The following is a 15,780-nucleotide window of genomic DNA, read 5'->3' as shown; positions in this document are numbered from 1 at the left end:
AATCCGCTCTTATATAAAACCTGTCGTATAGAGTATTGATATATGGATCAGTATAGCGTCCTCGGCCGCCAGCTTTTGTGGTGCTGATTTGTGTGTAAACATTCGGAATTTCCTCCGTAGACCGTCGACAGACGTGGGGAACGGCAGGGAATGGCTCGGGATTGCAATCGTCTACTACGTAGTCTATCAAGCTAGAGCCAGGTAGCCTTTGATACTCCATGGTTACGAATACCCGAGTCCTTGAGTTTTCGAAACGGGCACCCATAGGCCATATTCGCATTTCAATTTCGATCGGAAGGATGCTAAACTTCGTGAACGTGTAGCAGGAACCAAACGAAAATTCCGGGCTCGTCCACGGTGTTGGATGCCTCCATGGTGTCTAATTCATCCACTATTTCTGTGAAGTCTCGAGGTTATCTCGTCGTCGTTGGCTGGTGGTAGGTGGACGCCTTCGCAAGGTCGCCGCTGAAGTGAAGTTCAAGTCTTCAGAAGACGCGACTTAACGGGTGAAAATTAACTTCGCAGCACGTGGCCCTCCCTTTTCGACAGACTCAGGATCTACCTCCCTACTGCTTTTCAGAGTTCTGTGAAAGAAGTGTTATTGGAAATGTGTTGTTGGAAATTCCTACATGCTGTTGTTATTAAAATTATGTTACAGCATCTAGATTGTTCTATAATTCTAAACCGCTCTGTACCTTGATGAAAGGGGGGATGGCAGAATCCCAAGTCGGATGTACAATATGGGGCGACGTGAGTAAGGAGACGTTCGAGGGGTTTACCCAATTCGCGTATACTGGCGATTACTCGATACTGAAGATGGAAAAACGGAATAGGATTGCAGTGCAGAAAGAGGCCGTGATGGATGACTCCTCATCGAGCAGTTTGCCTAGATTGCGCAAAAGATGGGACGAGGCTGAGGCGGACAAAGTCGACGATGCGGAGCCTGCTGACGATTGGGACATTGATCTGAAGGGATCCGGTGAGGCGGTCCATGATATTTTAACCAGCAAAAAGGACAAAAAGAAAAAGACGAAGTCAGTAAAACTCATCCCTTCCTGGATGGTCGAATCACCGGCACCAACGACTGATGCGGATCTTGAGCAGGGAACTGTTCCGATCACAAAACGAGACAAATACCCAGAACGTCACTCGCGCGTACACTCAGACGATTTCCAATCCCTCAGCTTCCCATTGCTCGCCCCATGCAATAGCCACGATAAAACCTGCGAGCCAGCTGCTATAAATGTAGGCTACTTACCACTGAAGAACAGCAGTCAATTCAGTTATTATCACCCCAGTTAGATGTTGCACGTGATCCCTATAGCCTAAATCACAACAGAGATATCGCTTGATAAAAGGGCATAGAATTGACAGGCAGAACCTGAGTTCGTCTGAACGAATAGGTACTTGACACTGTTGGTGATTAGTTTTATTCTATTACAGGTGCCTTGAGAATTTGACGTCGTCGAAACTTGGAATGTGATAGGAGTTATTTCTTTTGTTGGGGCTATGCAGAAGAGGTGTCGTGACAATTGAACACAGCCACCACAACTTTAACAAAAGCTCAGCCTTTCCTCAAAAGAATCAAACCACGTCTTCTAGAGTACTCATTTTTTGCAAGTCTATCCAAGTCCACTATTTTAGTGATTTAGTCACACCCAACTCACTGGACAACCGTGCCCCCGTACATTTTCTTCCTCATATCGATGCCCCGCGGCAACACCGAGATGTCACAAGAGCAAGATACTCAAGGCTCCAATATTGAACATCGAGTCGAAAACCACGTCTCAGAGCAGGAATTATCTTTGCTGTTAACAGCGGGGCCCCTTTACAGGCGGCTTTCGGGCTCTGAAATCCGACTCATTAAACTTCTACCCGGCGACTGGGATGACCCTATTATCTGCGAGCTTGTCTATGTTCGGCTTGACGACAGACCGAAGTTTATGGCCTTGTCATATGCTTGGGGTGACCCGAAGAAAACTCGCCCGATTACGTTGAATGGCCAAGCCCAGAACATCACTACCAGTCTCTTTCAAGGCTTGAGACGTCTCCGAAGGATGGCATCCACGGTCGATGAGAACCCGGAAACATTCATTACTCAGACTTCGGAAAACTTCCACCTCTGGGTCGATGCCATTTGCATCAACCAAAACGATGAGAATGAGAAAGGACACCAGATTTCTCGAATGACGGACATTTATACCTATGCGGATAGAGTCTGTGTCTGGCTTGGGGAGAACGAGCAGGAGGATCATCTTATCATCTATAGGATTATGGGCATGGCGCACTGTGTCAGCCTCGCTCCTAGGTTCTGGAAACCTTATCTCACCGAGTTCTTTGACGGTGTAAGCAGCGACATTGACCGCTTTGCCCAAGGAATTATTCAGTTGACATCGAGGAAATGGTGGTCGAGAGTTTGGGTGATCCAAGAGGTTTGTCTTGCTTCAAAAACACCTATCATCTTGGCTGGAGGGGCGTGGTCATACATGAAATCTCTACTCAAACTCGTCGATATCATAAGAACTCGCCCTGAGAGAAGGATATTTGCCACTCACAGTTGGGACTTTTTAGCGAATCCGAATTGGTTGCAACGGATCAAAGAGGATTGTGAAAAAGACAACACCAATCAAGAGGCTTCCGATGTTGAGTTGCCCAGTCTTGGTGCTCGTTTGGAGAAGACAATTGGATTATCAGGTGGATTTTTCAAGGCGACGCTTCCACACGATCGTATCTATGGACTTCTGGGTCTGGTTGGCTTAGAAACCTTACCATATCCCTTAACACCGGACTACGGCAGACCCTTTCCCCAGGTCTATCAAGAATATGCCAGGTTCATCATCGAGAATACAGGCAGTTTGTCCATAATTCTTCGCGAAGAAAATGGGATGCACGAGGTGCCAAGCTGGGTACCAGATTTTCGATCGCCAGGTGCAATTTGGAGAGAGTCTAGACCGCTATCACATTCTATTTCTTTCTCTGGAAATGGGAACCGGATGACTGTTTTAGGCGTAGAACTTGGGATCTGCGCCCATATCTTTAACCCTTCTTCCCGAGAGGCTTTCCACACAGATCCTGTTATTTTAGCCGGAATCCAGCAACTAGATGACCTCATATTCAAATCATCTGAACTCAGGAACATTTCAAGGGACACTGCCCTTAAAGACTGGTTAGAGTCAGAAAGAACACGTCAAGAGCATGACCTTTCTATTAGAGGTTTAAAGGAGGTCTATCATTCGATTCTCAACGAGATAAAAATCCAAGGCCAGAACCAACAAACAATTCATGCCTGGACGTCTATTGCGAGGTCAGTCGGGATGTTCTCGACATTTGTGACCGAAGATGGGATTCTGGCAAGCTTATGTCGGTTTGATGGAAACGCGCAGCCTGGAGATGTGATGGTTGCGGCGAAAGGAGCATTGGCACCTCTTTTGCTTCGACCAAAGACTGAGAACGGCGAATATGAATATCTTGGATATTGCCACTATCGGGGTTTTGAATACGACGATGCGTTATCCTCAACTCAAGTTCTGAAGCAATTTGTAATAGTCTAAAGGAAGTATGAAGAGGAATCCGAGTTATAGTAGCATGAGTCCACCAATTGATGAGAGGACGATAATACGGCCGATAGGGAACTTGTGGGATCTACGGAACGGGAAGCCGAGTAAGGAGATGAGCAGTTGGCATACTACGAGAAGTCCCGGATCTCCAAGTTCGATGTATACGGAGCATTTTGATCCAGACCAAAGCTATACCGAAGTCTTTCTCAGTCACGCCTCACTCTATGTCCTAGGGGATTTCAAACTCATCGACTCGCTAAAAGCTCTGGCGTTGTTCAAGCTCCACAAAACATTGTGCGTATTTCAGGTTGACGATGGGAATATTGAAGATATTATCGCTCTTGCGAGGTATGCATATTCTGAAGGAGGCGGGGGCGGAGGGCTGGATGAAGGGATTGGGAATTTGGGGGTCTGTGGAGTTTGGTGTGTCAGTATATGGCTACAAATACGGTAGCTGTGACGGCTAGTGCCAGATGAGTGCTACGGGTTGGTTTCAGCTACGGTATCAAGTTAAGGTTCAAACCAAGCTCTGCGTTTCAGTGGTCTTGGTCGTACCTACTTATCCACTGCTACACCTCACACCTTTTCTCCGTAGCTTTAGATCCTTAAGACATTGGAATCATAGATCTTTGAGCCTCGTTCCATTGCTTTGTTCCTGCCGTTACAATACCTGCTAATATTAGTAATACCTAAGTAATATCACCAGGTATCAATACCAGTATCGATTCCTCAGGTATCGTTGCCGAGCCTGAAACCACACCAAGAAGCCTCGAAGAGCCTTAGCTCCGTTATTACGCAACGTCGAACAGGAAAGATAGGCCTGAATGCTTATCTCCATAGCAGGAAAGTCCCAGGAATTGTTAGCCCTAACTGCGGTTGCGGCTACAGGCTCTAATTAATTGAACATGTCCTGGTCCATGACAGAGCATGAACGTTCGTCCTCGAATATAAGAAAAGCAATCCCCGAATATGAAAGCCAAAACCTTGCTAGAGCAGCGAGTCTCCGAATCCGTGTATCGAAACCTAATCGTCAGCCCGAGCCATCAGTAGCTGGACGGCGCTCTCGCTCGCAACTTTGGGCCATATAGCCAAATAAACAACGGCGCCGGAATCCCAATGCCAATCGCGCAGAAAGCCAACAAGCTATTTCCCCATCCATATCCCAGAGCCGCATACATAGTCGGTGCAAACAATGGGAAACCAAAAGCCGTCATGCTGCGCAGGAATTGAGAAGCCGCTGACGCGGAACTGGTGTGATTGGGATAAGTGTCAATGACATAGGCCTGCATTGCTTGACCACCCATTTGCATCCCGAAGCAAAGCAGCGCTGCACCAATGTCGACAATGACCCACTGCAGGTGCCGTTGAGCCGCCCAGCCGTAAATAAAGAGACCGATCGGTGTGAGGATGGCTCCTGGGAGCATGAGGGGGACGTGGAACTCCGGTTTGGAAACACCATCAGCCCGGCGTGTCATTTTATTGAAGACAAAATCCATTAACGGCCTAGCGATTTGACCACCTGCTACCTCGCCGAGACAGATGGCGATATAGTGGAGGCCACTGATGGATGTCGACTCCTGGTATTGCTTGACATAGAGGTCTGAAAATGTCGAGAGAACAAGATATAAGATGCCGTAGCTGAAAGCAGACAAGCAGGCCTGAACTTGGACGATAGGATGGAATAAAAGAAGACGCATGGGTCGGGACAGACTTCGCATCAAAACCCAAGATATTGACCTACCCAGGGCGAGTACATCCTCTTCGGTGAAGTATCTTGGATCCCCAGTGATCTTTCTCAAATGCTCTGCTTTCTTCCGAAGAATGGTAGGGGCGTGTGTCTCGGAAAACAATGGAATGGAGCCAACGATCATGACGCCTTGCAAGATCGAAGTTGACCAGAAGATCCAGCGCCACGTCGTCCCCTCGACGATGAAGCCGCCCAGGATAGGCCCTACGGTAGCACCGAGCAACGGGATGAGCAAGTAGAGTCCAAGAGATCTGCCACGCTGCTCAGGACGCCACACATCACCCAGGACACCTCCGCCGAGAGCGTAGATTGCGCTTGCACCAAAGCCAGCCAGTAATCGAGCTGCCAAAAGCTCCGCTCTGTTGCGGGAGAACCCGCAGACAATATTCCACACGAGGAACCAGATATTTGTGGCGTGCAGTACTGGTTTTCGGCCGTAGACTTCTGAGAGTGGACCAATCACTAATGGGCCGAAGGCTGTGGCGAGCAGGTAGACCGACATTGCCATTATGGCTTCGGTGCCGCTCATATGTAGCTCCTGAGCGATGGTGGAAAGGGCCGGAGCCATGATGGTTGAGACCATGATCCGGTTGAAGCCTGTCACGGACAGAACGCTGGTCATGATCCACTTTTTGCGTGAAGGCCAGTCTTTTGGGTTCACATATTCAAACCCAGTAGAGAAATTGACTAGAAATGGATCGTCTGGGGTAGAAGCTGATGGAGCGACTGCACCCATGGCCATTTCCCTGTTGTTGTCCTCAGCCATTGTAGCCGAACGACTGTGTTAAAGCCTCGAGCTTAATTACGAAGTAGTTGTCTGCGTAAAGGTGTCAGTAATAGCGAATATGACTTGAACGTTCGTACTGAGAGGGCATACATTGCCAAGTTGAATAATTGCTCAGATGTTGAGCCCAAACGGCGGATCAGATTAGATTATATAGATCTGATAAGATTGAGTTGTGGGGATATCCTGTTGCCTGATAGCATGAAAAAGAACTCGGAGAGTGGGGCTGTGAGTCAGATATGGTGGGGGGTTCGGGGGGTTGCAGGCTTCAAGCAGCTAGTTCCTTACTCGTTGGGATGCGGCTGGATCCAGGCATTGGAATCGGTCAAGAGTGGGGGGGTGGTTACAGCAAGGAGTTCATGGGCAGCAATGGCAGCAAATATCATGCAAGTCAGACATGAGAGGAGTGGATATACAAATTCGCCGTCTACCGGATGTAGGTCGTTGGCTCGGATGGACAAAGAACTCGCACTAATTCTCAATGTCACAATGCCCTTCCATGTTGGACATTTGCCTGGACTCTGTGAGAGTCTGACTTCAAGATTCGGGGACATTTGAGATGTTTGAAGGTTGTAAACGCTGAGTGTTCCACAACTCAAGGAAACATTCGGAGTGGAACTATTCGAAATGTCCTGAAATTGAAACTTCGGTGCTGGTTTTTCGTCCGCCGCGAGACCTGAACCGCTCGTCTCCTCTCAACAAGCCTCGTCAGCAGCGCAAAAGAAAGTTGATTAGGGCTTAGAAAGATTTGCGGACTGCCACATGCAGGCAGCGCGGTGGGATACTTCGCCCTACTGAGGCGATACACTTCGAGACTCCGTAAAGAGAAACATACCAAAACGGTACGCGGTGAGTATTGATTATCAGAGTCTCCCCGAATAGCTCGACAGTGAGCAATGAGGGGCTCGCCCTTCACCACTCGTCATCTGTATATATGTACTTTCGGTCATAATCATACTTCCACCACCTTCTGTTTCGCTGTCTGTCAACCACTCTCCCCAGTTTTTGCCTGGAACCACCGTAGCTCACCTTCCGACTCGGATGGTGTCTCCGCTTCAAGTACTTAATTCCTCCTTGGGGACCTCATGGGTCATCCTCGCGGCGGCTTGCTGGTACCAAGTCGAATCATCCACTTCGACGATCTCATCGTCATCTCCCGTTGAACCGTCCTCGGATAGCTCATCATCTTCTTCCGAATCACTGCCATAATGGTCGCCATACCTTATGACATCACTTCTCAGAACCGCTTCAATAGTCGGAAGTTTCCAATCAGGAGTGGTGTTCTTCTTAACTGCTTCCAAGGCTGATTTTGCCATTCTCACTACCCAGCTAGCACGCTTCTCATGTCTGCCATTTTGTGGTCTTGTGAAAGCCAATCTGCGGTTGAAATAGCCATTGGGCTCAGCATCCTGGATCTCCTTGTGGGGGTAGAATACAATGGAGAGTGTCTCGAGTTTTGGAAACTTGGACCATGTCGCTACCGGAACTGCCCCAAAGATGTTTAAATCCACAAGAATATTCCGCAGATTTCGAAGTTGGTCCATGCCCGTACGAAGTTTCGTTTGCAGCGGTCTCGTGGTGTTGAATTTTATGAGAATGTCGACTAGAATTTTGAAGCCTTCCCATGGTTCATTGCCGATGTAGAAAATATCATAGAGAACATTGAAATATAGTTCGCATCCTGGCTGACTACAGGAATGATATTTGACAGCTAAGCGGGTATATGTCTTCAAGCCTTCACCTCGAGACTGTTGGCAGACATGAAGGATCGATGGAACAGGAGGTCGTTGCACGGGCCACGTAATTTCCCTGCAATCTATCCCGCTGGAGCTCTTTATACAATAAGGATATGAATCAGGAAGGAAGCCTTGGGTTTCGTCATTCGATATGCTGCCGATCGTATGAAACTGAGGTTCGTGCACACTTGCTGCCAAGGACCATATTCGCAGTTGAATCTCGACGGGGAGCTTGCGGAACTTGAGAAAAGTGTAAGCCGGGACAGTTGTTCTTCGAATTTCGTCGATGCCCTTAGACTGTGCCAGAGATATCAGCTTTTTCCCTTGCCATTCCCGTGGATACTTGGACTCCACCAACCCAAAGTGCATAACCAAAAGAATATACAGTATCTAGCCACTGATGACGCTCTGCCTCCTCGAACGCCTCTATCTGCAATCTCATCCTTCCATGAAAATCATCTTTGCGTTTTTCGAGTTCGAGTTCGAGTCGGTTTTGCTTTACAAAGCGGCGAAACTCTTCAGTTTGTTCTTTGGACAGATTCGCATAAAGTGTATCCCACGGGAACTCCTGTTCTCTCCAATTGCTCCAATCACTCGTTGAATTGGCCGCCATTTGTGGTTCATGTGTCTCCGGGGCGTTATGGCAGTTTTGCTGAAATGTTGGCAGGATGATGTGCAACTTAAGCCGGAAGACGTGTTCGAAATGAGGTGAGGCGTGGATTCGCGTCTGAACACGTGACCCCCCTTTTCCTGCCTCACACCCGCACCCGCACCGCACCAAATTTTATTTCGACGGGACCTCTTGGTTCTTCTCCTGTTTCCCTCCTCCGTACCAGCTCCAATTTTTCAAACCATCGTCTGAAGGTTTGAAATCTCGCCTCACAGCTATTGCACCTTGAACTAAGTATCCCAAGGTCACATCAATATTTATCCCTGTTTTCGTCAAAGACAATCCCTCGGCAGAAGGGCCGATTGGCAATGCTTATCCTCATGCATATCGTAATCAGGGGCGTGTCCCAAACGGGACATACGATGTCAGCGCTCAGATAGCAGGGTTCAAACATCGATCTTTGGACGTTTTATCAGATTATGCCAATCCTTCTCCTTTCTACTAGTTCTCTCCACTTTTCTTCCATTCAGCCTAAACCTCCAAACATCTAAAAATGCCTTGCGCCTACTCTCCTCTTCCTTTCTCCTGTCATCAAGATTGCCATGTCCGAATTTTTGTACCAATCGTTCTCAAATCCACGTGCCAGACGAGGTGGTGACAGGCAGAATGCCTCACAACTTGTCCTGAACGACCCCAAACTCCTCTCTCGCATTCTGTCGTTCCTGGATATCCGAAGTCTCCTATCGGTCCAGCGGATGACTAGATCTTGGCATGAAATTATCGCTACAACACCGTCTCTTCAAGAAGCCCTGTTTTTCAAATTCCCGTCACCGAACGCTCCACGAATCCTAAATCCACTTCTCAGAGAAGTATGGCCGCTCTGGTTCAAATCTCCGTCCTCTTTCAACAAAAGACGACCTCGCCCAAAAGCCGCTGATTTTCGCTTTCTAAAATGGACTCAACGCCCGTCGGTTTTTCGACGGCCTAATGCTTCTTGGAGGAAAATGCTAGCCATCTCCGGCGGAACCCAAATTACAGCTCTGAAAGTCACGTTGCACACTCAGAGCTGGCTAGGGGCACAAGAGAGTCAGGGTGTTTTCTTGTGCCCAGACGGGTTGCGAATGGGTGCTTTGTGGGATCTTACGAAAGACTGGTGCATGTTTGACGAAGAAGCAACCTTCATGGTGAACTGGGATGAAGAGTTGTTCTCGGGTGATGGGAGGGGAAAGGTTCAGTCCATTCCAAAACCGGTGGACAGTGGTCGTTGGAAGTCCAAACTCCGGAAAATCTTTCCTGGCAAGGAAACCAAGAAGGGATTCACTGAGGTGTCTCTGAAATCTGCATCTTCCACTTCGACTCGATCGATGTATTCTGACAATGGAAGCTTGGATGGAAGTGATGAGCGATTCGTGGAGTTGACCTTGTCATACTCCATTGATAATCAGGATCCCGAGTTCAATGGGCCTCCGGTCTTGGGGCTAGAGTTTCAAAGTGAAGCCTATGAAAAAGTCAGCATTTCATATGGAAAGACAGTTCCAATCTGAGATCCACAGCTGGTTCTCTGTTTTGAGTTATGTTGGGCGCTGCTGGCGGTAGAGTCGCGAATTTTGGGGTTTAATTTATGTGTAGAGTACCTTCTTGATACCCCAAGCTCATCTCTAGGATTTTTTGAATTTCATGCCACGCAGGCGAGTTCTCGAAAGTTCATCGAAATATTTGTTCAACTAGTTTATTACTATATATTTTTTTAGATCAACATTTAAGACTGTAGTCACGCGAAGGCGGGTAATAGGAGCTTTCCGTCCTTCCCCGCATCAAGGATGTAACGAGCACGTTCTCTTGCACGGAAGTTTCAGATGGCGTTTAGCCATTCCCCTTCGAGCTTTAATCTTGGCTGTCTCGCTGTTGACTGGACAGCCTTAACCCTATTTCAAGGGGCAGCTCCCTTCAATCGCCAGATCCTCCTCGCCCCTGTCGAAAGGATGCACTGCGCCGCTGCAGCCTTGGCAAGCTTCAAACACTTCGAGAAAATCGCAATTCAAAGTTTAGAACCTTTTCATATCATTGTTCTCATATCATGTGGGTCTTTTTGGTGTTCGCTGGAGCGCCCTTTCTCGTGGGTCTTTTCCCCGTCACTGCAGCTATTCCCACCATCTCAGCAATCCACTCGAAGTTCTTTGATAGCAATGGGAACCAATTCTTCATCAAAGGTATGTGAAATTACAACAACCGCTCCAATGTCACATCTTTGAGTACAATTTTCTCTTGCCACCTAACACTCGCAACTAGGAGTTATATATCAGCCTGGAGGTAGCGCAAGTCTAACCGATCCCTTGATCAACACTGCGCAATGCGCTCTCGATGTGAGTAAAAGATTTAAAGATCGATGGTCCTTTGATCTTCCGGATGCTGACGCCAAAAGGCGGCGCTCATGAGCGATCTCGGAGTCAACACGATTAGTGTTTACTATGCTGGATCGGGGGACGACCATACCGGGTGCATGTCAGCCTTTGAAGATGCTGGAATTTATGTTATGGTTGGCCTTGCCTCGCCCTTGACTGGTATCAACCGAGTGAGAAACAATGCACAACTTTCATCTTGAACTTTCTGACTGGGGGCGTAGACTTCTCCAGCATGGACTACGAGCCAACTCAGCAGTTTTTCGGCAGTCATGGACAACTTCGCCAGCTTCGACAACACGCTCGGGTTTTTTGTTGGAAATGAAGTTGTCAATGATATGACTGTCTCGGATGTCGCTCCGTATGTGAAGGCAGCTGCCCTCGATCTCAAAAGTTACCGGGATTCGAAAGGCTACCGCCAAATTCCTGTTGGATACTCTGGTGCTGCCTACCGAAAATGGATATATATAATTCCCAGATCCAATACAATTCCCTTATATTTCGAAGCTATTATAGATACAAAAAAGTTCTTTTAGACAGGCTAGAATCTCATTAAAAGCGAGGATACGGGAATATACCAGTATATTATTACAAAACTCGGTATAGAGACGGGACTTACAATTATTAAAACCCTAACGGATATTATAGATACCAGCCAAAAGGGTAAAACCACTGTCTTAATATTTAGAAATAGGACTCTTCCTTTTTACAGAATCATCTCTCACCCCGATATACTATCCTCCCTAATTCTAGAAACTCCTATTAATACCATCTATACCTTTCTCTTTGGTTCCGGCAGTCGGTATAATCTCCGTATATTCCGCTCTATAGCAATTGCCATAAGTAGATTAATTTTGGGACATTCTTTAAATAATAAGAAAATCTCTACTATTACTATATTATTAAGTCTTATAATTCTAGACCGGCTAATCGAGATTAACTAGAGTATCCAAGTTATTAAAGGCTTTACTACTATTATAGAAATAATCTCTATCTGTATTCTAAAGAACTTTATAGTACCTAATATATAATAAAGCCTTATTCGAATCAAATATTATCTTAATATCGGCTCTTTATTGCCTCTTATATTACCCTAATTAATTCCGCAAAACCTCCTATCTATAGCCTTCAAATTAAGTCAAGACTTGCCTGGAAATATCTCTAATAACGGCACTCGATATAATAATAATTATATAAATATTACTAATATCCAGATTCTTTCTACTATATAAAAGATTACTTCTCTATAATAAGAATACCTCCCATTAGTCGACTTAATATAATACTATCTATTAGATCTTGCCGGATTTCTAGACAGATAATTCCGACTCTTTTATAAGAATATAATAAAATAACTATAAGATATAGTATATAAAGAGGTTATAAAACTAGAATATTTCAATTATAATATACTAATAATATACTAAGATTAATAAGGTATTTGAAAGCTTATCTATTATAATATCCGCTTCTCTTATATAAATATAGATTATAAAAAGGGTCTATAAGTTATAATAGAATTCGACTAATCTCCCCAAATTAATAATAAATCTATAAAGTAGTAAGAAAACTAATAAAAAGGAAATAAGCTTTTATAAGTCGATTTACTAATTTGCTTTATTTCTTTAAATAGTAAGATTATTTTCTTTTCTATCTATAATCTAATATTACTATTCTATAGAAAAAAGAACTTCGATTTAGATAATAAGAGAAAATTAGATAATATTTCTTGCCTTTTTAGAGAAGCGAATTATATATTTATATTACTAGATCTAGCTAAATATAAAACAGTAAATACTATTTAGATTAGTATTTATATTATATTTTTTAAAACTCGATAATTATTTACTAAGTTTCCGGAAATGCTTTTATTTTCTTTTTAGCTAACTCTATAAGTATTATAGAAAATAAGCCGGAAATTGAATCTTCTATTTATAGAGATTATAATACTAGACTTATAAACCTCTATTACTATTATAAAACCTCTAGTATATATAACTAAAAGAGAATTTAGTTTTAATCTTAATATTCTTACTAGTATATTATTAATTCTAAAACCCGGGCAAGTATTCGATTTTACTAAGCTAAATAGAGGATCTATACTTAATAAAGCCTAATAATTCGCTATTATTCAAGCTTTTAGTATAAAACTAGCTTTTATCTAAGGCCTGCCAGATATAGGAAAGAATTATACTAATATAGCAATTATTAAAGCTTTATTTCATAACCGGAAAGCAACCGACCTAGACTTTATTATTTATATATATTATATGAATTATATTTTTAATTAGTTATTAGAATATTTAGTAAAAAATAGTATAATATAAGTTATTTATTTAGGCTTATAATCCAAATCCGACTTACTTTAAAATCTTATTTTCTATTATATATAGAAAGAAGTTATATCTATAAAAACAGAAAAATATAATAAATAGAAATATAATAGAAATATTAGAAAAATATTATAAGAAATTAAAGATATATTATCTGGATTAAATAATTCAAATTCTTAGACAAATATCTAAGCCTATCTTATAAGAACCTATAATCCGTATTTTAAAGAATTATTTAAAAAGAAAATAAATAAAAATAGATTTCAGGAAATAAAAAAAAGGAAATTTAGAATTATAAAAAGTTGGCTTAAAAAAGTATTAAAGAAATTTGCTTTAAATTATTCTATTATTTAGCTCTCGGCTATTTTTCTAAAAGAGATATTTATATTAAAATATAATACTTTTTATAAGTATTAAATTAAGTAAAGAAATATATAACTTATTAATAATCTTATTTATATACTAAATTCCTATTATAGTTCCAAATCTATATTAGATAAATATTACAGGAAACTAGATCTTTAATATCTTCGAAAAATGTATATTATTAGTATAATAATATCGGACTAATAAGAAATATCGAGTTATTCTAGTATATATAAATAAAAGTTATATTTTATAAAGAAACTAGAAAAGTTTTTAAAGTATATACTCTTATTATATTTCTATTCGGAATTAAATATATAATCTTAATTAGTAATTACAAATAGCTCTAGCCCCAAATAAATAACTATAAGCTTTAATATAATAATTCCTAAAATAAAAAATATTTCTTTAATATTTTACTATTTAAATATCTTATTAAATTATAAATAGAAAATCTCTAGATATTATTAAATATATTAAAAACTTAATAAGAAATATATTCTTCTATTTTAAAACTAATTAAAATCCCGCTTTATTTAAACTTATAAAATCGTTTTTTAATATTAGAATATTAGAATATTATAAGATATATAATAGTAAAATAATATATAAATAATTAAAATAAGTAAGCTATAAAATAATACTTATAAATATAATTAATTTTAAGAATTAATTCTAATAAAAGACTAATTAATATCTCTTTCTAAAGCTAGAAGTATTTCCCTATATATTTTCTAGTATTTAGCCAAATATATAAAGCTCTTTACTTAATTAGGAAATATAAGCTAATATAATTTATATAATTCCAATTACCTATATAATTCTAATTATAAGCTTTACCTAAAATAGGAAACTAGATCTATAATATCTAATATTTATTTATATATTATTATATATATCTATTATATTAATTTTCTCTCTAGGCCTTTATTTCTAAAAGGCCTAAGAAAACTATAAATAGCTTTATAAATAACTTCCTAAAACTTTTCTGGCTACTAGTTCTTTCTAAAAACTTTCTATACTTGCTTTATTATTATACTAGGTAATAGAATTAAAAATATAGTTTACTAATTCTATCTAGTTAACTTGCAAATTATCTCTAGTAATTTCCTCTTATAAAAGTAATATAAATATAATATATATTATTAGAAATAAAGCTTTTCTGGTTTTTTAATTAGTTTATAAATAAATTATTACTTTATAGGTCTAAAAGCTTGGGAAAGTTAATTCGATTTTCTAGTTTATTTATAAATTTCTTTTTTAAAAATTTCTAGATATTTCTGGTATAAAGCTAGTTCCGAATTTATAATTACTATTCGGGAAGAAAGTATTATAAAAAGGCCTTCTTTTTTCTACTAACTAATCTTTCTTTTCCTTAATTATAATACTATATCTAACTCTTTTTTATTTCTTACTTTTCTTTTCTAAGCCTTTTTTAAGCTTCTTTAAATTTTTATTTAAGCTCTTTTCTAATTCCCTTTTCTACTTCTTTATTTATTAAGATAAATACTTCTCTTAGTACTTATTAGCCTATTACTATCTATTTAACTAATATTTCTATATCTTTAATTTGCTCTTACTATTTTTAATATTTTAAGAATATTACTAAGTTTTCTAATCTTATTTATATTAAAAATAATAATAATTTAATATATAATTACTATTATTTTAAAAATAAGAAATATAATTCTATAAGCTATAAATTTCTTCTTTTATTCTCTATTTTAATACTATTTAAGATTTCTTAAATATATATAATATAAATAAACTATTTTCTTTAAGCTATTAATATATATAAGTATTTTCTCTAACCTTTACTTAAAAGAAAAAAGGCTATTACTACTTTTCTTTTATACTAAACTATATATATTTCTTATATTAAAGCTATTATTTAAGGCTAATAAATTCTTCTAATAATTTAAGAAATAGATTAAGTAATTCTTACTAGCTTAGTATAAGTATAAAGTACTTTTAATAGTATAATTAATATTCTTTAGTATTAAATAAGCTTATTTTCTTTTAGTTTCTTACTAATAGCTAATAGCTTTATAGGCTAATTTACTATTTATTTCTCGAGAGAATTCTAATAAGAATTCTAATAAGAATAATAAAGAGTAATTATAAAGGCAGGATATTTATAGAATATAGAAATTAGAGTTTTTAAAGTTTTTAATAATTTTTATATAGTTTTTCTAAAAATAAATATATAGTTTTTAATAGTTTTCTAATAAAAGTATTTATCTTTTAT

At 40.2% G+C, this 15,780-nt stretch overlaps 6 protein-coding genes across 6 annotated transcripts; 3 read left to right on the top strand and 3 right to left on the bottom strand.

The window, feature by feature from the left end:
• Positions 1-699: 699 nt before the first annotated feature.
• On the top strand, positions 700-3,551 carry K444DRAFT_635669 (HET-domain-containing protein; the record flags this gene model as incomplete). Its single annotated transcript, XM_024883896.1, has 2 exons — positions 700-1,155; positions 1,653-3,551. 2 exons carry the CDS (start codon positions 700-702, stop codon positions 3,549-3,551), a joined length of 2,355 nt encoding a protein of 784 aa, XP_024729612.1.
• An 866-nt stretch (positions 3,552-4,417) lies between these two features.
• Positions 4,418-6,251, bottom strand: K444DRAFT_189360 (MFS general substrate transporter). Its single transcript, XM_024870907.1, has 2 exons — positions 6,182-6,251; positions 4,418-6,121 (listed from the first exon to the last, which is right to left on the bottom strand). The coding sequence occupies exon 2, from the start codon at positions 6,068-6,070 to the stop codon at positions 4,601-4,603; it is 1,470 nt and encodes a 489-aa protein (XP_024729611.1). The 5' UTR covers positions 6,071-6,121; positions 6,182-6,251; the 3' UTR covers positions 4,418-4,600.
• On the bottom strand, positions 6,252-6,936 carry K444DRAFT_189380 (uncharacterized protein). The gene is made up of 2 exons (XM_024870908.1): positions 6,924-6,936; positions 6,252-6,777 (listed from the first exon to the last, which is right to left on the bottom strand). The coding sequence occupies exon 2, from the start codon at positions 6,640-6,642 to the stop codon at positions 6,373-6,375; it is 270 nt and encodes an 89-aa protein (XP_024729610.1). The 5' UTR covers positions 6,643-6,777; positions 6,924-6,936; the 3' UTR covers positions 6,252-6,372.
• A 28-nt stretch (positions 6,937-6,964) lies between these two features.
• K444DRAFT_189393 (uncharacterized protein) lies at positions 6,965-8,590 on the bottom strand. The gene is made up of 2 exons (XM_024870909.1): positions 8,183-8,590; positions 6,965-8,121 (listed from the first exon to the last, which is right to left on the bottom strand). Exons 1-2 carry the CDS (start codon positions 8,435-8,437, stop codon positions 7,144-7,146), a joined length of 1,233 nt encoding a protein of 410 aa, XP_024729609.1. The 5' UTR covers positions 8,438-8,590; the 3' UTR covers positions 6,965-7,143.
• Positions 8,591-9,036: 446 nt separating this feature from the next.
• On the top strand, positions 9,037-9,978 carry K444DRAFT_635666 (uncharacterized protein; the record flags this gene model as incomplete). The annotated part of the gene is made up of 1 exon (XM_024883895.1): positions 9,037-9,978. The coding sequence occupies one exon, from the start codon at positions 9,037-9,039 to the stop codon at positions 9,976-9,978; it is 942 nt and encodes a 313-aa protein (XP_024729608.1).
• A 533-nt stretch (positions 9,979-10,511) lies between these two features.
• Positions 10,512-11,369, top strand: K444DRAFT_635665 (glycoside hydrolase family 72 protein; the record flags this gene model as incomplete). Its single annotated transcript, XM_024883894.1, has 4 exons — positions 10,512-10,644; positions 10,724-10,797; positions 10,857-11,006; positions 11,058-11,369. 4 exons carry the CDS (start codon positions 10,512-10,514, stop codon positions 11,367-11,369), a joined length of 669 nt encoding a protein of 222 aa, XP_024729607.1.
• Positions 11,370-15,780: the final 4,411 nt, after the last annotated feature.

The sequence above is a fragment of the Hyaloscypha bicolor genome, assembly GCF_002865645.1.
Source record: "Hyaloscypha bicolor E unplaced genomic scaffold K444scaffold_165, whole genome shotgun sequence".
In the NCBI taxonomy this organism is placed as follows: Eukaryota; Fungi; Ascomycota; class Leotiomycetes; order Helotiales; family Hyaloscyphaceae; genus Hyaloscypha; species Hyaloscypha bicolor.
The sequence above is the reverse complement of the archived record's forward strand: the minus strand, read 5'-3'. Positions and strand labels throughout refer to the sequence as shown.

Coding starts and splice junctions, on each gene's coding strand:
- K444DRAFT_189380 (XM_024870908.1), bottom strand. CDS start 6,642: ATGTCCCCGAATCTTGAAGTCAGACTCTCACAGAGTCCAGGCAAATGT.
- K444DRAFT_189393 (XM_024870909.1), bottom strand. CDS start 8,437: ATGGCGGCCAATTCAACGAGTGATTGGAGCAATTGGAGAGAACAGGAG. Junction 8,122..8,182: donor CTTTTGGTTATGCACTTTGG/GTTGGTGGAGTC, acceptor TCTCTGGCACAG/TCTAAGGGCATCGACGAAAT.
- K444DRAFT_189360 (XM_024870907.1), bottom strand. CDS start 6,070: ATGGCTGAGGACAACAACAGGGAAATGGCCATGGGTGCAGTCGCTCCA.